Source organism: Tupaia chinensis, unplaced genomic scaffold (genome assembly GCF_000334495.1).
Source record: "Tupaia chinensis unplaced genomic scaffold, TupChi_1.0 Scaffold000416_1, whole genome shotgun sequence".
In the NCBI taxonomy this organism is placed as follows: Eukaryota; Metazoa; Chordata; class Mammalia; order Scandentia; family Tupaiidae; genus Tupaia; species Tupaia belangeri.
The window spans coordinates 1,689,342-1,709,783 of record NW_006159921.1 but is presented as its reverse complement, the minus strand read 5'-3'; the positions used below and the strand labels follow the sequence as shown (position 1 = coordinate 1,709,783).

The 20,442-nt window shown below is 49.3% G+C and overlaps 2 protein-coding genes across 2 annotated transcripts in view; both read right to left on the bottom strand.

Moving 5' to 3' along the window:
- Positions 1 to 20,442, bottom strand: part of SKA2 (spindle and kinetochore associated complex subunit 2) — a 1,094,818-nt gene that overhangs the window by 270,011 nt on the left and 804,365 nt on the right. The gene's annotated exons all lie outside the window — the stretch shown is intronic.
- Positions 12,264 to 20,442, bottom strand: SUPT4H1 (SPT4 homolog, DSIF elongation factor subunit; the record flags this gene model as incomplete). The annotated part of the gene is given in 5 exon segments (XM_006154681.2): positions 12,264 to 13,373; positions 14,349 to 14,402; positions 14,680 to 14,735; positions 19,740 to 19,846; positions 20,409 to 20,442. Coding segments are annotated over 5 exon segments (319 nt in total), but the record flags the coding sequence as incomplete, so codon positions are not given.

Below are 20,442 nucleotides of genomic sequence, written 5' to 3'. Positions count from 1 at the left end.
CTTCCCTTCAGTAAGGGGAGCTCTTAACCAAGAACATTGTTATCCATTCCTAGGCCCCTGAAATAGGGCAGGAAAAGGGGGAACAGGGCGCTTTGCTCCTAGAGTCTGAAGGCAAAGTGGTGAGGACAATAGCCTCGTCGCACCAGCTAGCCAGAAATGGAATGATGCTCCTTTAAGAGACCACCGCGGCCTCAGACCCTGGGTGGAGGGGAAGTGGCTGCCCCAGGCGATAAGAGGATAAGAATATCAAAGTTGTGCAGTAACCTGGGTTCCTGGGCCCCTATCCTTCAGAGCCTCTCCTCCTAGAGCATCTCACCGCCCACTCCTGCCGAGGGTGCCCCAAAAGCCATTATCTAGAGGTGTCCTGTCCCAGCAAGAGAGAGTCAGAGTGGGGGCCAGGATGCCTGGCTTCTGAGCCCAGCTGTGCCAGAGGTCCCCCCAGCATGTGACCTGCGGCGAGTCAGACCTGAAGTTCCAGGGTATACACTCAGCACTCCAGTAGTCTCCAAACCAGCTCCTCTCCTGTCCTGTGCAAGATGGGGATGGGACATCCCTGCTGGGACATCACAATGCCTGCTCTCTGTGACAACAGGCTGCATTTTCTCTGTATGTCCTGATTTTTATTATTATTATTATTATTATTATTATTATTTTTGTAAAGAGAATGGAGCCCAGCCTCTCCATCTATAGAGCTTTGGGGGTAAGGAGTTTTCTCAAGGGACCAGGGCTTTTGCTGGTTCCCATTCGGAGGCTGTAGCTGTGAAAGGGTGGAACTGAGGAGAAGCTTGGGGTCTTTGCACCCTGGAATTCTCCCCAACCTGGTAGTGACTCCCAGATCTGCTGGCCTCAAACCAGAAGAAACAGAACAGGGCCAGAGTCAGAATCTGAGGTAAGGACACAGGGACAAGAAGGAGATTTGAATGAGTGAGGGATGTATGGGGTGGGACATACACCTGTGAGTGGGATGGGGTGCTGGACTGGGGCCTTGCCTTGGGCTAGCACAACCCACATGGTGGCCTGCCTGACCAACCTGCAGTTGCCTGAGGGAAGAGCAGTGGGAACCTACGTGGGTACATACTCTCACCCTTTCCCGCCCCCACATACACAGGCTCCCAAAATAACCCCAATGAGTTCCCATATCCTTTCAGAGACACAGCAGGGCCAAGCCTCATAGACCCACTGTGCTGCTGGTGACACCCAGCTCAGGCCTACAGTTAACCCTTGAAGATGGCCAATCCACACTCCTAGACATACCTGCCTTTCCCCTGAAAGACATAGGAAGGCCTCCTATGTCTCGCCTAGGCCTCCGGGACCAGTACTTGGGAGGGTGACAGGAAGGAGGTGGGTAGAGGATATTCTTGCCCCTCCAGCCACCAGCTGCCTGAGGTCTCCAGGATGAGAGAGCCTAAACCTGTCCTGAGAAAAGAGGTATTACTGCCTGTCTTTATGGAGGAGAGAGGAGTTCAAATTAATACTTCGCAACTCCACCAGCACTCTGCCCCCTTTGCAGTAGGTCTGGGCCCAACATCCATTCACTGGGCAACCTCAGCTCACTGGAACTCTGCTATAAAATGTCCCCAAGGTCCTTTCTTATTCCAAAGATTAGATTTCTTTTTTTTAATTTATTTATTTTATTTGTTATTAACATTATTATTGTTTTAATTTGGATAGAGAGACAGAAAGGGAAAATGAGAAAGCAAGCCACCAGGTCCAGGCCTTGAACCATGGTTGTGAGAGTCCAGCATCTTTACTGCCAAGCCACCTGCTGGTCCCGAGATTAGATTTCTTCTTGGGGGCAGCTAAAAAAAGCTGGGAACAGGTCTTTGCCAAATGAGCAAGTAAGAGCAGAAAGATAGCTAAGGTCTGGGCCTGGGATCCTGGAGGGCGCCAGGCTCAGAATCCCTCACTCCCACCCCAATCCCCACCTCACTGATCTTGGAGACAGACATCTTTGTGTGCCAAGCTGGGGTCGTGGATAGGTAAAGGTGAGCCTGAGGAGAAAGAATGCAGGACGTTCCCAGTCTGACAGGCAACAGGAGAGTTTGTGAGTCAATGTGAGTAAGCAGTTTATACACAAAGCCGGTCTGATGGGGACACTTGGCTCCCACTTCGAGTGAGCACTGAAGCTGAGGGGGTGAAACAATACACACGTACATGCCTCCACACACACCTATATTTTACAAATTAAAGCAGCACCCACGAAGTAGTCCTGGGTGGGGTCGATGGTGCCTATGGGGCTGAGCAGTTGGACTCACAGTGGCAACCCAAGGGGGCCCATAAGGGAAGGCTTCCCGGAGGGAGTGAGTACAGGTAAAAGAGGGTTTGGAAGGAGGACTAGACAAGGAGGAAAAACAGGGAGAAAATGGTCTTTTGATGCCTAAAAGGCCTGCAAGAAGAGCAAGTCCAAGGCTGGGAGGAGTGACAAGAGCTCTTTGTCTGCACATAAAGGCAGACAGGAGAAGCCAGCTGTCCCCTCCAGCTACATGGGCCTGGGGCACTCACTTCTGGGCAGGCAGGCAGAGATGGCAGCCCAGATAACCTGCCTTGTGAAGACACAACATGAGGGAAGCCACAGGACCTAACCACTCACAAACAGGAAGTCAGGAAGGCGAGCAGTCCCGCCCTCCAGAGAGCTCAGGCTGGGGACAGGCCTGGCCACAAAGAGGGAAACTGAGCACCCCAGCCTTGCAAAGGGGGGCTAAAGCCATGTGGGGTTGATAGTCACTGGAGGGGTGGCCAAGGAAAGAGGTATCCAGACAGGGAAGTGCTCTAAGAAGCTAAGACAGCCATGTCCCCTGCAGAGGTCAGTGCAGCACCTAGGAGGAGCCCCTGTATCATCTTGAGGAGCCCTGGAGGCCCAAGAAGTGCTCCAGACAAGGAGAGTGGGCAAGCTAGCTGCCCCTCAGCCTCTGCCTGCACTGCCCAGAAGTCCTCCAGGTGTAACTTCACGCTTGCCTGTCCTACCCTGTCTGACAAGGGTCAGCTCCAGCGCACAGTGGTCCATCTGGAGGCTACTTTGCTCTGAGCAGGGCTCTGGCTCAGCTCTCCTGGGACCAGAAGATCCAAAGACTTTTAAGCAGCAAACTCAGTCAGCAACTGGCCCCAAGTCAGGAAACAGAGCTGCAAGCCCAGAGACAGGCAGAGGTAATCTGAAATCACAAAGCAAGTTATGGCCAAGTCCGAGGGTTCTTCCTACAGCATCTGGGAAGAAGCAGGATGGGCTGTGTAGGAAGGGAGACATGGGCATCAGGAAGAAGGCCACCCTGGCAACTGCGGTGGGAATGGCTATGAAACTAGAAGCATTCTCCTCTGGGATCTTCTAGGGACACAAGCAGGCAAATGAGAGAAAGTGCCCTCCTGGCTCCTTACACACACACACACACATGTGTGCACACACGTGCTCGGTTAAACGCACATAGCTGCACCTGCTCCAGTTTTAACTGCTACAAATAAACTCTGCGTGGGGGAGGTGGTGTATGGGAGACCTGGTTTCCTTCCTGGAACCTACTGTGCTCTCTCTGCAACCCAAATCCCCACCCCCGAGAGAAAGTGCCCTCCTGGCTCCTTACACACACACACACACATGTGTGCACACACGTGCTCGGTTAAACGCACATAGCTGCACCTGCTCCAGTTTTAACTGCTACAAATAAACTCTGCGTGGGGGAGGTGGTGTATGGGAGACCTGGTTTCCTTCCTGGAACCTACTGTGCTCTCTCTGCAACCCAAATCCCCACCCCCAACATCAGGACCACCAAGATTTGTTACAGGGCACATGTACTCACGAGAGAGAGAGAAAGTGAGAAGCACCCCCAGGAGAAATGATTATGCCACAATCCCTTTTCCATTCTCTAGGGACTCTGGGCACACACACACACACACACACACACACACACACACCTTGCATATCTCTCAAGCCATCAGGTTGACTCACACCATGCAGTTGGCCATGTGGGACCCAGCCACCTTAACCACCATGCCAACCAGCTGTCCTCAGCCTGTTTCTCCATCTATAAAATTGGAGAGAGTTGACCAAAGGACTCCCTTGTGTCCTAGAGAGTCCCCAAGAGCAATGGGGCCCAGGGAACTTGAAGGAGGAAGCAGCAGCATCTGCTGCCTAGTTACTAGGAGGGTGGATCTTCTCAAGGGACTCAAGGGCAGCCCATCCAAACCCCAGAGAAGGCAGGGAGGCTAGGAAGGCCTCTTTAGCAGATTTCTCCCTTATTGTGGCTGGAAGCAAGGGGCAAAATGCTATCTACTCCCTCTTACCAGCCTCCTACCTCCACAGGATTCCTCACGTGCTAGGCATAGCTGGAAAAGTAGAAGGTGAGGGTGGAGGGAAGATGGCTTTGTGAGGGCTGCTGTGAGCCACCCTGGGTTCATCCCATGCACCTCCACATTCCACGCACTAAGCTGGGGAGAAGGTAGCAGCCCAGGTACCTAGAGGACTAGATAAAACACATTCAATCTGGATTTCATTTGATCATCACGTCAACCCAGTGAAGTAAATGATGCCATTCCCATCTCAGAGACAAGGAACTGGAAACAGCAAGGTTAAGTTTCACCTTCCCGGAAAGCGGCCAATCATCAGCATCCCGTTTCTGTTCCCCACAAGGGAGCTCAATTCAAAGTGTCCCCAAATAAATAGGTCTTTCGGGAGGACCTGCTTCACTTCTAGAGCCCAAAGAAGGGAGTTGGGAGAAGCAGCAGGCAGGCCTCAGGGTGCATGTCCCTGTCCCTGGCTTGAAGATGGGGGCAGAGAAGGGGGTGGTCCGCAGAATCTCTCTAAGAGCAAATGGCCACCTCAGCCCCTTCTGTCAGAGCCTGTCAAGCAGTTTGATGGGGGAGGGCTGGTCACCTAGGAAGGGGCCTGGCAGCAGCGACAGCAGTTCACAGCACTGGGGCCGTTAAAAAGTGACTCAACCAGAAAGTGCGTTTGAAGCGACGCCCGCTGGGGCCCCTGAGCCAAACCTCAAAAAGATGAAGTGAGAAAGAGACATGGGCCTGCGGGGGCTGGGCTGGGAGTGGAGGCCGGGCCTCAGCGGGCCTGGCCAAATAAGGGCAAATGCTCTTGGGCAGGCCAATGGGGCGCAGGCAGCAGAGTCATGGGGCAGTGTGGCTCAGGGAGGAGGAGTGAGGCCTGCGGCAAAATGGGACAGGGGCGCAGGGCCAGGCTTTCCTGGTGGGTTCCCAGGGTGGGTGAACATGAGGGACACTGAAGCCCTTTTCCCCAAAGAGACCTTCATGCTAAGGTTAGTGAAACTGCACCCCCAGGGGCCCCACCTGTAGGCGGGGGTTCGAGGAGGCAAAAAGAAAACTAGGAGGACCCCACATCTCTGTCCCCGTTATGGACCCTTGATCTCACAGCAGAGCTGAAGGAAGGCCAGGGGACAGCAGTGTAGTGCATGAGGAAAGGGCCAGGCTGAAACACCAGCACAGCCTGGCCGGGCCACTGACCTTGGGCAAGTGATATAACCGAAATCCAGTTTTTCTCATCTGTGACAGGGCCGTAACAATGCCTCACAGGATGGCACTGAGGAGCAAATGCAATAAGGGAGGTGGCCAGTTATGAACTTGGAAATTGCCACGCTGATGTAATAGGTTATTATTGTAGAAGCACGAGCCCAACACCTTGCATATCTCTCAAGCCATCAGGTTGACTCACACCATGCAGTTGGCCATGTGGGACCCAGCCACCTTAACCACCATGCCAACCAGCTGTCCTCAGCCTGTTTCTCCATCTATAAAATTGGAGAGAGTTGACCAAAGGACTCCCTTGTGTCCTAGAGAGTCCCCAAGAGCAATGGGGCCCAGGGAACTTGAAGGAGGAAGCAGCAGCATCTGCTGCCTAGTTACTAGGAGGGTGGATCTTCTCAAGGGACTCAAGGGCAGCCCATCCAAACCCCAGAGAAGGCAGGGAGGCTAGGAAGGCCTCTTTAGCAGATTTCTCCCTTATTGTGGCTGGAAGCAAGGGGCAAAATGCTATCTACTCCCTCTTACCAGCCTCCTACCTCCACAGGATTCCTCACGTGCTAGGCATAGCTGGAAAAGTAGAAGGTGAGGGTGGAGGGAAGATGGCTTTGTGAGGGCTGCTGTGAGCCACCCTGGGTTCATCCCATGCACCTCCACATTCCACGCACTAAGCTGGGGAGAAGGTAGCAGCCCAGGTACCTAGAGGACTAGATAAAACACATTCAATCTGGATTTCATTTGATCATCACGTCAACCCAGTGAAGTAAATGATGCCATTCCCATCTCAGAGACAAGGAACTGGAAACAGCAAGGTTAAGTTTCACCTTCCCGGAAAGCGGCCAATCATCAGCATCCCGTTTCTGTTCCCCACAAGGGAGCTCAATTCAAAGTGTCCCCAAATAAATAGGTCTTTCGGGAGGACCTGCTTCACTTCTAGAGCCCAAAGAAGGGAGTTGGGAGAAGCAGCAGGCAGGCCTCAGGGTGCATGTCCCTGTCCCTGGCTTGAAGATGGGGGCAGAGAAGGGGGTGGTCCGCAGAATCTCTCTAAGAGCAAATGGCCACCTCAGCCCCTTCTGTCAGAGCCTGTCAAGCAGTTTGATGGGGGAGGGCTGGTCACCTAGGAAGGGGCCTGGCAGCAGCGACAGCAGTTCACAGCACTGGGGCCGTTAAAAAGTGACTCAACCAGAAAGTGCGTTTGAAGCGACGCCCGCTGGGGCCCCTGAGCCAAACCTCAAAAAGATGAAGTGAGAAAGAGACATGGGCCTGCGGGGGCTGGGCTGGGAGTGGAGGCCGGGCCTCAGCGGGCCTGGCCAAATAAGGGCAAATGCTCTTGGGCAGGCCAATGGGGCGCAGGCAGCAGAGTCATGGGGCAGTGTGGCTCAGGGAGGAGGAGTGAGGCCTGCGGCAAAATGGGACAGGGGCGCAGGGCCAGGCTTTCCTGGTGGGTTCCCAGGGTGGGTGAACATGAGGGACACTGAAGCCCTTTTCCCCAAAGAGACCTTCATGCTAAGGTTAGTGAAACTGCACCCCCAGGGGCCCCACCTGTAGGCGGGGGTTCGAGGAGGCAAAAAGAAAACTAGGAGGACCCCACATCTCTGTCCCCGTTATGGACCCTTGATCTCACAGCAGAGCTGAAGGAAGGCCAGGGGACAGCAGTGTAGTGCATGAGGAAAGGGCCAGGCTGAAACACCAGCACAGCCTGGCCGGGCCACTGACCTTGGGCAAGTGATATAACCGAAATCCAGTTTTTCTCATCTGTGACAGGGCCGTAACAATGCCTCACAGGATGGCACTGAGGAGCAAATGCAATAAGGGAGGTGGCCAGTTATGAACTTGGAAATTGCCACGCTGATGTAATAGGTTATTATTGTAGAAGCACGAGCCCAAGCAGCCCTAAGTAGCCCTCCTACTGTAGAAGCAGAATGACTCATTCCCTAGGGACATGCCCACCTCCACCTCATCTTCCCCCAGGCCAGGCTCTGCGGGATTCCAAATCATGCCCCTCCTCTCAGCCTGAGACTCCACCCTCCACTTCTCTGGGGTGCAGGGCTGAGGAAGTAAGTCTGCTCAGCTGCCCAGAGAAAGTGTGGCAGCTGCTGCACTGGGTGGGGTGTGCAGGCTTGTTCCAGGGCCTGGGATCACTCTCTTGCCTCAGGCCTCCCCAGCACCTGCTGGGACCATGGTCCTGAAGAAGGCTGGATGCCTGCCACCACCCTCCTCTCTGAGTTCTTCTCCCTTCATAGCTTGGATTTGCATTTCCCCTCTACCTTCTGCTACACAAGCCCCTAGGGATGAGGTGACAGTTAAACCCCCACTTCCGGCTAGCAGCCTCAGAGTGTTCACTTCCTTCCAGGTATTTTCTGGGATGGGGGATGGGTTGAAAAATGGCAGGTGCTGAGCTTGGGGAAGAAGGAATAAGGAATTCATTTGGGTAAGAAGCTGGGGTCCCCTCATCGTGGTGTCTGAAGCTGCCCCTTAACCTTCTCTCAGGTTCTTTGCATCATGAGAGCTCAATTTGCAGGGAGGAGAGCACGCGGCCTGGAAGCAGCACATATGAGCTCTCAAGATGGGACTGCCAGCTCCGACTTACTACAGGAACAGATCCTATCTGCTTGGGGATGCAGCCCCAAGGAAGTTGCTGGGACTTCAAGTCCTCTGTCTGATGCCATAAGGCTTGCCCTCTGCTTGAAGAGAAATGCTGAGAAGGGGAGTAAGGGACGAGTGTCAAGGACCAGAGGGAAGACGTTTTCTCATATTTCTGAGAGGACCTGGCATCTTGGTGGTAGTAGCGGAGGGCAGAGCTTTTTCTGCACTCAGGTCCTGCTTCCTGGGATCTTTAGGTGAAGAGAAACAGCATCTTTAAGCAAAAGGCACTGAGCCAGGCAGTGCAGGCCCTCCGATGCAGCGGTGACCCCCACCCCCACCCCGAGGTGAGGCATGGGCTCAATCCTCTCACCAGTGAGGGATGGCCTACTTTACACTCTCCCAACCCAGATGCTCTGTGACCAGCCTTCGCTCTCCTACAGCCTTCACACTCTGGACTCCACCCTCCCACTGGTGAAGGCCTCTAAACCCCAAGGTCTTGGCAGGCAGCCATGTGCTTTCCTCCTCAATCTAAGCCCTACTGGCTCACCTGACAGTAATTTTCCCTGCCCAGTGTGGCAGTTTTCCTAGTTCAAACAAGACTAGAAGAGGGACAGCTACACATGAGCAACAGGAATGACAGCTGACAGGCTGACAGGAAAACAAGAGGTAGAAAAACCGTCTGTCCTGAAACCATTTCATCAATATACAAAAATGGAGGTTTATTAATGACTTTCAGCCAAGTAGAGGTTAACCTACATTCAGAATTTTATATCCAAATAGCAAGGAAGCATTGAAAACATTTATCACAAAAAAATGAGAACAGAGGCCAAAAGTCTTCATGCTTGAAGCAAAATCTGTTTGAAATATGTATATGTAGTAGATATATTGGAATAACTATTGCCTAACAGTGTTAGGAGGATGAAATTCTTGCCATACCTACCTAGAACTTACCCAGGGGTAGACAACTGAATGACAATTCCTTACAATCCTTGGTACTTCATAGCTCTCAAATAGTTTTTATCTAAATTAATGTAATTGAGTCTTGCTACTACCCTAAGACAGGGACTGCCAAACTGATCTTTAAGCAAACTTTTTATTTGAAATGTAACATACAAAGAGAAAAACGCACACATCACAAGCATATAACAAGTTTTCAGAAAGTGAACTAGCTCACAAACTAGCATCCAGATCACAAAACAGAACCAGCGTCTTAAGTGCCCTTCATGCCCTCTTCCACCCTCACCCATCACAAATAACCACTATACTGCCCCCAACATGGTAGTCTTCTCAATCACATTTCATCAAGAGAAGATGACTTAGAAGTCACAGGGTGAGTGGCCAGTGGAGGTAGGAAGGCCGGGAGGCAGGGACTCTGTCCCTGGTTAGATACACAGGCTTTTACCCACCACGAGCCTGTGTTCTGGTGAGGTACAACGGCACCACAATCAGGTGGCAGATGGAGGTGAGGAGAGAAAAGCAGAAGTGGTTGGGAGGTGTGGGGCACAGGTCAGCCGGTGCCTAAGAACTGCTGGAATGGAATGGAAGATGCAGCCAACAGGGGACGCAAAGGCCTGGATGTATCTCCTCTCCCTGGGCCGTGGCCCCCACAGCCTCTTTGGTGAATTATAGACTTGGAGACCAAGGGTGATGGAAGTAGTGTGGTTGGGGGGTTTAACTTCATTCACAAAAAACTAAAGCCTCACACTGGTTCTACAGAACGCTTATGGGGGGAGCCAAGCTGTTGTGTTCAGGGATAACTGTGTTAACAGAAGCAGTAGAGTTGGTGTGGCCATTCTATTTCTTGAGCTAAGGCTCAACTGGATCATAGCCAAGAGCTTTAACACCCTGAGCCGGGTCTTGTTGCTAAATAAGGATGTTAACTGCCCTAGGGGTTTTGTGAAGATCAAATGAGATAATGTGAAAGCCCTTTCATAGTAAAAGGGTATTTATGCAAATAGTTTTACTGATACTAAACATGTACCAGACTTCCATAAAAAGTAAGATATTATTAGCTGTTCTTAAACATCACCCACCTGCCTCTCTTACACAGAGAGGTTTTTTTTTGAGAGGCTTTTGCTATAGGGCCCGTGTGCTCACCAGACAGAGACAGAGAGACAGAAAGCGAGAAATCGCCCCCCCCAGGATGGCCACACTGCAATCCCTTCTCCTCCATTCTCCTTTCAGGATCCTGGGCACACGCACACACACGCCCGGCATGAGTTTAAGCCGCCGGGTCAGGGACTCGAACCACGGTCGACTACATGGGAGTCCAGCGACATAGCCATTACGCTAACTGCTGGTCCCCACAGAGAGTTATGTCAGGGAGGGGGTCTGAGACGCAAGTAGCAGGTTACAGGGAGCCGGAAGTAGCAAGGTAGTAGCCACACTAAGAGGGAGGCCTCGTCTCCACCCCCCCCCCCTGCCTCTCTTACACAGAGAGGTTTTTTTTTGAGAGGCTTTTGCTATAGGGCCCGTGTGCTCACCAGACAGAGACAGAGAGACAGAAAGCGAGAAATCGCCCCCCCCAGGATGGCCACACTGCAATCCCTTCTCCTCCATTCTCCTTTCAGGATCCTGGGCACACGCACACACACGCCCGGCATGAGTTTAAGCCGCCGGGTCAGGGACTCGAACCACGGTCGACTACATGGGAGTCCAGCGACATAGCCATTACGCTAACTGCTGGTCCCCACAGAGAGTTATGTCAGGGAGGGGGTCTGAGACGCAAGTAGCAGGTTACAGGGAGCCGGAAGTAGCAAGGTAGTAGCCACACTAAGAGTGAGGCCTCGTCTCCAAACCTGCTGGTGGGCTCAGCCTGAGCTTTGGACCTCGCCCAGCCCATCACCATCAATTCCTGTTCCCCTCCAAGACCAGAACAATCTGGCCCTGCTGGGCTGGAGGCTGCGTTCATTGATGCATTGACACTTAGCCCCTCAGATCTTGGGAGACAGCAACCCACAGCATGTGGTAGGTAGGGAGTGAAGAGTAGGCAGGCAAGGGGAAGGCAGCCTAGCCACTGCTCTTGCTAGTCTGACTTGGGTGTCGGTACTGAACTACAGAGGAGCTTGAGAAGCCCATCTACTATACAAGATACCTAGAAAAGATCTTAAGCTCCTAGGTAGACTCAGAATAGGGCCAAAACTTTAAGACAATGAGCAGGACCTAGTCTTCATAGCTGTGGGATGCAGGACAACAGTACCAGTGCCTGAGACCCCCCCACTCCTTCCACACAGCACCACTCACTCTCAGGGAGCCCTGAAACAGCTCCCCATATCAGTTTCTTTCAGCCTCCAGTAGGAGATGGGACTCCAGCACCTTCCTGCTTGTCTGGGCTGAGTGGTACCACTGCGGGTTCAAGTACAAGGGCGGGACAATTAATTCAGAACTCACGGCCTGAGCCCTCAGTCCACTAGTCCATGGAACCAAGGCCTGCAGCAGGTCACCCGTCCCCCACAGCCATCAGTGCCTTTCACTTCCTGTGCGACTGACAGTTAGGGCCCCACTTGGTGTGAGGCTGAGGCAGCCTGTGTGTGGTTATTTGTACACGGCTCTTCTTGCCTCCCTCCCCACAACTGTTTCCATTCTCACCGAGCAGCCACGTCCGGGTCAGGCACACAGGACAGCAGCTGGGGCTTTCCAAGGGACTTTTTGAAAAAGTCAGTGAAAGTTGGGTGTCAGCTACACAGCCTAGGCAGTGCTACTGAAATCCACTTTTACCCTCCAGGATGTAAGCTCTACCTGGACAGGTTGCTTATCAGGCTTTCAGACGGAAACTGAACATTAGAAATCACCTCCATAGAGCTGTTTGCTAGGCTGGGGAAAACCTTGGAAAACCCAGTTTGGAATTGGGGTTCTAGACTATTCCCTCCAACCTTGAAGGCAGCAGAGAAAATAGCTCTCGTTGGAGGAACTGTGAATGGACATGAGCAGCCTGGCCAGTCCCGGCTATGAGAGGACAGGATGGGGTGGGGGTGGGAGGTACACCAAGTCAGCATCTCCCTCGCCACACACTCCAGGCCAGGTAGGTCACAAGAGAAATTGACTCGCTAGCAACACCAGGTGGCTGGGTGACACGAAGCCCTAGTGAGAGTGCCCCGCTACTGAGTCAGGGCTCGTCATGCAGCTAGGGTCCTGGGCACTGTCCCTACTATTCTGGTTGATTGTGCACACATTACAGACATTCAGAAATGTAAGAGGAGAGCAAATGCATTTTACCTTTTATAAGACATAAGTCAGAATATTCATGTTGTTTCATTTCCATAATCATAACAATCTTGGGATAAATAGGCAGACTGTAATCACTGTTTCACAGAGAACAAGAAACTTATGGAAATTCAAACGGGGATATTCATTTCTGTAGAAACTTAAAATGAAAACTTCTAGTGAATTTTTCATTCTGAAAGAATTCACCTTGGCCAATAACATGATATATACATGACCCAAAGCCTCTTATTAGGCCAGAGGAGAAAACAAAGGGCCCACCTCCTACAGAGGTACAAACAAGCCAGAAAAGCCTTAGTGACCATCTAAGGCCTGAGAGTCTTCAGTTAGGGGGATATGAAATGTGGGTGAGTGGAACTGGCCTCAGGTATAGGGAAAGCAATAAAAAAAGAGTAAGATGAGGAAGGAAAAAAGTATTAAATATGGTCAAGGGGCAAAGGACTAAGATGTCTCAGGATCTCTTCAAGGGACACCACTGTGCCAGGTAAGGCGGCAGAGGGGGTGCAACCATTAGGCACTGGATTCCCACCTAATGGGGTTACCTGGCCTCAGGACAGCAGACCTTCCTACAAGGTCCAAGAAAGTAAGCTAGAAAGGCTGCAACCCTGAGGCTCAGAGACAGGCACAAGGAGCAAAAGAGCCCCTGCTGCTCTGGGAAGGTGCTTACAGTTCTAGCTAAGGAAAAGGAAAAAGAATGTTCTAGGGGTTAATGTTTATTAGTGTTTGACCCAGAGTCTTGCCATGGGTAAGGGGGGCACAGCCCTGGGCCATGGGTAGGAAAATCAGCATCCTACTCTCCCCTCAAATGCAATCTCTGTTAATCCACAACCCAAATCCCTCCCACCCATCAGTAGTCCAAAGAAGGTAAAAGGGTCCAGGGTCATGAAGTGTCCTCCCAACAGTCTGCTGAGTCTCAGAGTGGGAGGGTGGGAAGTATCTGAAGCTCTGCCTGTTTAGTTCCACAACAAAATACAAGCAGAGGCAGGATGAGGTGGAGAGCAAAGACGCTGGTGACCCTGTATCTTGCTAGGTCTTTATAGCTGTGTCTCTGGATTTGTAGGCAACTCCTCGACTTTTCAGCTCCCGCACAATTCCTATGGCAGGAAAAGAAACAGCTCCATGAGGGGTGATTCAGAATAAGAAAGATCCCTCAGCTGCCACCTTGAAGGGGTGCTATAAGCAAACTGCAGTTCCTACACTGCTCATTAATAGTGCTGGTTGGAGGCTAGCCAGTGGCAAGATGGTTAAGGCAACTGGATCCCATATGGCTAATTCTGTGCTTCGAGTCTCAGATCCAATGGCTTGAAAAATACCTTGGGCATTTGAGTGTGTGTGCACTCAAAATCCCAAAAGGAGAATAAAGCTCTCAAAAAGGGACTGCAGCATGGCCATCCTCCACTAAAGGGTACGTTCTCTCCTTCCAGCCAGTGCACATGTTGTACAGCAAAAAATTAAAAAAAACAAACACATAAGTCCTGCCTAGTTGGCTTGGTACCACTGAAGGTCCAGGCAGCACAACATGCAAACAATGACTTGAAACAATGAGAAGAAAAAGAGGGACACATGTAGACATCAAAAGTAAGGTTCTCGTGGGACCAGCAGATGGCACAATGGTTAAGTCACTGGTCTCCCACATGGACAACCATGGTTCAAACCATAGTTCAAGTCCCAGACCCAAAGGCTTAAAACTCATGCCAGATATGTACATGCCCAAAATCCTGAGAGAATGGACTGCAGCATGGCCATCTTCCCTGGGAGATGATTTCTTGCTTTCTGCCTTTCTATCTCTTAGGTGAGCATATGCACGCTAGAACAAAAATCACTATTAAAGAAAAAAAAAAAAAAGGCAAGGAGACAGGCTTCTAAAGCCAGCATGCCTGCATTTAAACTGGCTCTTCACTTACTAGCAAGGTGAACTCAAGCAAGTTATTTAACCTCTCTGTGCCTCAGTTCCCTCATCTGTAAAATGCGAACCTCATAAAGTTATGAGGACTGGCATTAACTCACATAAAGGATTTCTGCAGAGTTTAGTACCATAAATAAATATTGGCTGTTATTATGGTTATTACCTTGGGGTAGGCGACCAGTGACTGATACCGCATATACACCTGGCTTAAAGTTACCTGAAAGAGAAGAAAGGAGATTGTAATGGAAGTAAAGGAAGACCAAAGACCAAATGGAGGCTTAGGCTGAAAGTGAAAGTGCTGCAACTCCAAAAGAAGAGCCATCACTTCTTTTAGCTACTAGTGTTTAATGACAGGGCACAAGGCACTCCTGTTTTCCTTCAAGCTCACCTTCCCTGCCCTGAGACTGCTCACCTGCTAAGACTCCCCAACTAGACCCAAGGGACAGTAACCCCCCCACAACTAGGCCAGGATAAGTAGAAAAGGACACACTTACTCACTCGCTGCCACTTAGAGACCCAACTGTCTTCTGGACTCATCATCGCAATGATTCTATAAAGGGAATAGAAATGGAGAGTCAGCCTGAGCCCCCCACTGAAAAGAGGGGCCCATGAGAGCTGCTCAGTAAGCACACAGTTTTAAGAGAGGAAACCAAGGGAATCTTCACTGGAGAGCAGGGAAACTAATGCTGGGACACAAAGCTGGAACCAATAAAGGACCTCTGTTCCTATGTTCCTGACCTGCCAGCCACAGGTCAGTCACTATCCCCCCATAAGCAAACTGCAGTTCCTACACTGCTCATTAATAGTGCTGGTTGGAGGCTAGCCAGTGGCAAGATGGTTAGGGCAACTGGATCCCATATGGCCAATTGTGTGCTTCGAGACTTGAAAACATCCTTAGCCTACAGATTCCTGAGTAAAAGGGACAGTTTTAACAGCAGATGGCCAGCACTACTGATTACAACCAGCACAACCACTGCAGGCTGAGGCCTAGTACAAAAGGGAGGGGAGTCAAAGCCATGGATCTTACAACCAGAAACGGGGAGACTCAGTCAGGCTCTTCCCCTTAAGAGCTGTGCAACCTAAGGTACATATACGGACCTCACTCAGAATTTTGTTGGTAAGATGAAATTCAAAGGCATAGATAACAATAATATAAAAAACCCGGTACAAAGACTACCCCAGAGTAAGTGCTAAAAAGCCTGAGCTCTCATTACCCTATTTGTCCTTCCCAGATAGCTTTGATGTCAGAGCACTGGTAACATAAAGGGTCTTGAAGCGCTAGAAGCTCAGGTTCTTTCAGCAACTACAGAGGTCATTTTTGTCATTTGTGCAATCAAACGGTTAAAGCCCATTTTGTCAAGTGTCTTCTAGGCACTGATGTTTGTTGGCTGTCTCTTCAATATCCATTTCCTCTTCTTTTTGCAACAATCTTGAATTCTTATTTGGGGAGACTCCCTTCCAGTCTAAATCCTACATTCTTTTTTTTGGGGGGGGGGAGAGGTTTTTGCTATAGGGCACATGCACTTGCCAGAAAGACAGAGAGAGACAGAGAGACAGAAAGTGAGAAATCACCCCCCAGGGGGGATGGCCGCACCGCAATCTCTTCTCCTCCATTCTCCTCTTGGAATCTTGGGCACACATGCACACGCGCCCGGCCTGAGTTTAAGCCACCAGGTCCGGGGCTCAAACCATGGTTGACTACATGGGAATCCAGCGACATAGCCATTATGCCAACTGCTGGTCCCCTAAATCCTACATTCTTAATCATGTGTTCTGAGTGGAACTGACCCAGAGGTGACAAGAAAGCTAACGTTAGCTCCCTAGTCCTACGGACTGATCTGGGTAGGCACGTATGCAAGCCACCCTCCTAGTGACAATTATATTCTGTCCTTAACAATATGTCTTTCTAGCCTTCTGATCCCTGTTACCCAACTTTATTATTTATCTTAAACAGAGCCTCCATCTTTTTCCAAACATACCAGGGTCTTTTCCTCCCTTTTGTTTTAGTCACTTTCTTTTTTTTTTTTTTAAATTTATTTTTTTTTTTTTGGAGAGATTTTCACTGTAGGGCGCGTGCGCTCGCCAGACAGACAGAGAGAGACATAGAGACAGAAAGCGAGAAATCACCCCCCAGGGGGGATGGTCACGCCGCAATCCCTTCTCCTCCATTCTCCTCTCGGGATCTTGGGCACGCACGCACACGCGCCTGGCATGAGTTTTAAGCCACCGGGTCCGGGACACAAACTGCGGTTGACTACGTGGGAGTCCAGCGACATAGCCATTACGCTAACTGCTGGTTCCCTAGTCACTTTCTTTATTTGAAATGTTCTCTATCCTTCTCTCTCACCTCAATTTTCTCAAAAACCCCTGACTTACTTCCTTAAGAAGACTGCTTCTGGGACCAGCAGATGGTGTAATGGTTAAGTTGCTGGGATCCCACGTAGTTGACCGTAGTTTGAGTCCTGGACACAACAGCTTCAAACTCACACTGGGTGTGTGTGCATGCATGCATCCCAAAATCCTGAGAGGAGAATGAAGAAGGAGTTGCAGCATGGCCATCCCCCGGGGGGTGATTTCTTGCTTTCTGTCTGTCTTGCTGGTGAGTGCACATGCTCTATAGCAAAACAAAACAAAAAACAAAAACCCAACTGCTTTCTCCCCCACTTCTGCTGAGTTCATCCAGCCCTCCTCTCTGATCTCCTTTAATACTTTGCTTTGCCTACTTTTTAAAAAGAATTATTTATTTAATTTTATTTTTCATCATTAATATTATTACTTTTTAATTTGCTACAGGGCATATGCACTCACCAGAGAGAGAGAAAGTGAGAAAGCAAGCCACCAGGTCCAGGACTAAAACGGTGGCTAGCCATGTGAGAGTCTAGCGCCTTAACCACTATACCACTTGCTGGCCCCAATTTGCCTACTCTTTAAAACATAACATTAATTAGAATAGTCAATAAGCACTTGCGAAGATGCTTAACATTAGGGAAATTCAAATCAAAACTCACAATGGAGTATTAATCACACCCATTAGCATGGCTACTATTTAAAAGAAAAAAAAAAAAAAGACAAACCAAAAAATACCAGTATTGGACACTACTGGTGTGAATGTAAAACTGTGTACCCATTATGGAAAGTGTAGCAGTTCCTTGAAAAATCAAAACACTGAATTACCAAATGGTCTAGCAATTCCACTTCTGGATATATATCTAGACTTGAAAGTAGGGCCTTGAACAGGTATTTGTACACCCATGTTCATAACAGTATTTTTCAAAATAGCCAAAAGGTAGAAGCAACCCAGATGATCACCCATGAATGAGTAAGAAAAATGTAGTATATACACATACAATGAACATTAACCACTTCAAAAAGAAAATTGCCACATATGGACAAACCCTGAAGACATTATGTTAAGTAGAATAAATAAGCTAGTCACAAAAGGACAAATACCACATGATTTCAGTTACGCAGTACCTAGGGTAGTCAAACACACAAAGGAAGGCCCTGGTGGCAGTCAGGTACTGCACGAGCATAAAGGAGAGGAGAAATGGGGAGTCAGTGTTCAATGAGTACAGGAAGAAAAAGGTCTGGAGATGGATGGTGGCAATGAGGGCACAAAAATGTGAACAGACTAAAGTCAATGAATTATACACTTAAAAATGGTTAAAATGGTAAACTTTTGGTTAAGTATATTTTACCACATACACGCAAAACTTCATTCTGTGTTTCTTACCAGTACGTATCTCATTGTGTAATTCTTGACAGCTTCCATGGCAGCTAATACAGAACTTTACCAACAGATGGGAATGTATTCATTTGTTAGCACTGTACCATTCAGTACTAACAAATGAAAAAAGAAAAAAGGGACTGGAGTATCTGAGTGTGCACATGTATGTCTAGGAAGGACAGGCTCCATGCTAACATCTTTTTACCCAATCCTTTATGTTTCCCATAAAGAAATCAAAGAAATGGAATAGGCACACTTCGAAAGACAAGTAGTAGGTTTGAGTCCAATTCGTGTGTAAACTATTAATTGGCCTAGAGGCCAAAAGAAACTTAGTACCTTCTTAACCTCCAGACTACTATCCTCTGGCTCATATCCTCAGGAAGGAGAAGTGAGACCTAGCCTCTTACGTCTCTTGTTTCCTCTTTTCCCCACTGGACAATCTTGTCCTCCTCATAGGGCCTCTTAGAGGTATGTCAAAGCAGCAGCTTTAGACAATAATTGACTATTCCTGTAATTTCCACTCCCCCCCCCTTTTTTTTTTGCTACAGGGCACGTATGCTCGCCAGAAAGACGGAGACAGAGAGATAGAAAGCAAGAAATCACACCCAGGGGGAATGGCTACATCGCAACTCCTTCTCCATTCTCCTCTCGGGATCTTGGGCACACACACATGTGCGCCTTGCGTGAGTTTAAGCCACTGGGTCTGGGACTCGAACCGCAGTCGACTACATGGGAGTTCAGTGAAATAGCCATTATACCAACTGCTGGTCCCTCCCTTCATTTTCAAAAAGGATCTTCACATGCTCAACAAACATTTATCAAGCACCTACTATCTTCCAGGCTCTTGTGAGACAGTGATGGACATGATAAACACAGTCCCTACCATTCATGAGCTAACAGTCTAGTGAAACAGTGTTCAATGGAAATACAATAAAACATGCATCATTTTAAATTTTCTAGTAACCATGTTTAAAAGAATAAAAATGAAATGAGGAAATTATGTTTGATATTTCATTTAAACCAATAAATCAGAAACATGATCTTTCAATATGCAATTAAAATACAAAAAAATGAGGCTGGCTAGTGGCATAGTGGTTAGGGTGGCTGGATCCCACATGGCCTACTGCATTAGTTTGAGTCCTAGATTTAGCAGCTTGAAAAACACACCAAGTGTATGTGCCCACACCCAAAATCCCGAGAGAGGATTGCAGCATGGTCATCCCCTTTGGGGGTGCTTTCTTACTTACTCCCCCTCTCAGCCTCTCTCCAGCAAATTAAACATAAAAAAAAAATGTATTTTACATTCTTTTTTTTTTTTTTCTTTTTTTTGCTATAGGGTGCTTGGGCTCACCAGAGACACAGAAAGTAAGAAATCACTCTCCAGGGAGGATGGCTACACTGCCATCCTTCTCCTCCATTCTCTTGTTGGGATTTTGGGCATGCACGCACACATGCCCGGCATGAATTTGAAGCTGCTGGGTCCGGGACTTGAACCATGGTCAACTACATTATAGTCCAGTGACGTAATCATCGTGCCATCTGCTGGCCCCAACATTCTTCTTTTCTCAAGCTAAACCTTTAAAATCTGGTGGATATTTTACATTTAAAGCATGTCCTAATCTGGACTAGCCACATTTCAGGTGTTCAACAGCTACATTTGGCTATTAGTTATGTAGGACTAATGCATAGGACTGATATGTTTCAAAATAACTGTTGAGAACTACTAGGACTGTGGTCTTAAAAGCCTGCCCCACATTTACTTCTTGGAATGGGATGGGGTAAGGCAGGGGTGATGCAAAGTGAATGAAAGTATCTGAAGGGGCTTACCCATCGAAAGAAGAGCTGGTGCAGTCATATACCATCTCTCGGTTACCCTTCATCTGTAGGTAGGCATCACAATTGTCACAACCGTCATACTCAAACTGGTCTATAGTCTGGGGTGAGACAGTTAAAAAAAGGAAAGGAGAGATGAGCCTGAACAAGGCCAAAGAAAAAAAGGAGTCTTCTCAATACTTTATCCTGGAATCTCTTGGTTCCCTTATATCAGTTGTGTGTCCTCAGGTCCTGGACCTACTACTCCCAAAGTTCCATCCCTAAGCTCTGCCCTCACTCACTCTCCTTTCTCTCAATTCCATTTTATTCATTTCTTTCTCTGTCTCCTCTGGTTCAAGCGCCCTCTCCCTCTCCAACTACTCTCTCAGTTGCAGATTCCCCGCCCTCCTGACGCCCAAGCGCGACGGCTCCCAGTTCAGTTCACCGGACGTCCGTCAAAGGTCCAGGCCCGTGCTAAGAGCTGAGGGTTCAAAGGCATTAACAGGACCGCCGTGTCCCCCGCGCAGGTAGGACGTAAACGATGGCCTCCTTCGGCGTCCTGCCGCCCCGCCACGTCCCGGTGTCCTGGACCCAACTTTTCTCTCCACTGTCCTCAGTCCCGTTCCACCCTCTTATCCCACCTCGGTCCCCCATCGCCCCTCCAACCAGGTCCCCGACGGACACCTTGACCAGCGAACACAGCACACAAGCCCGCAGA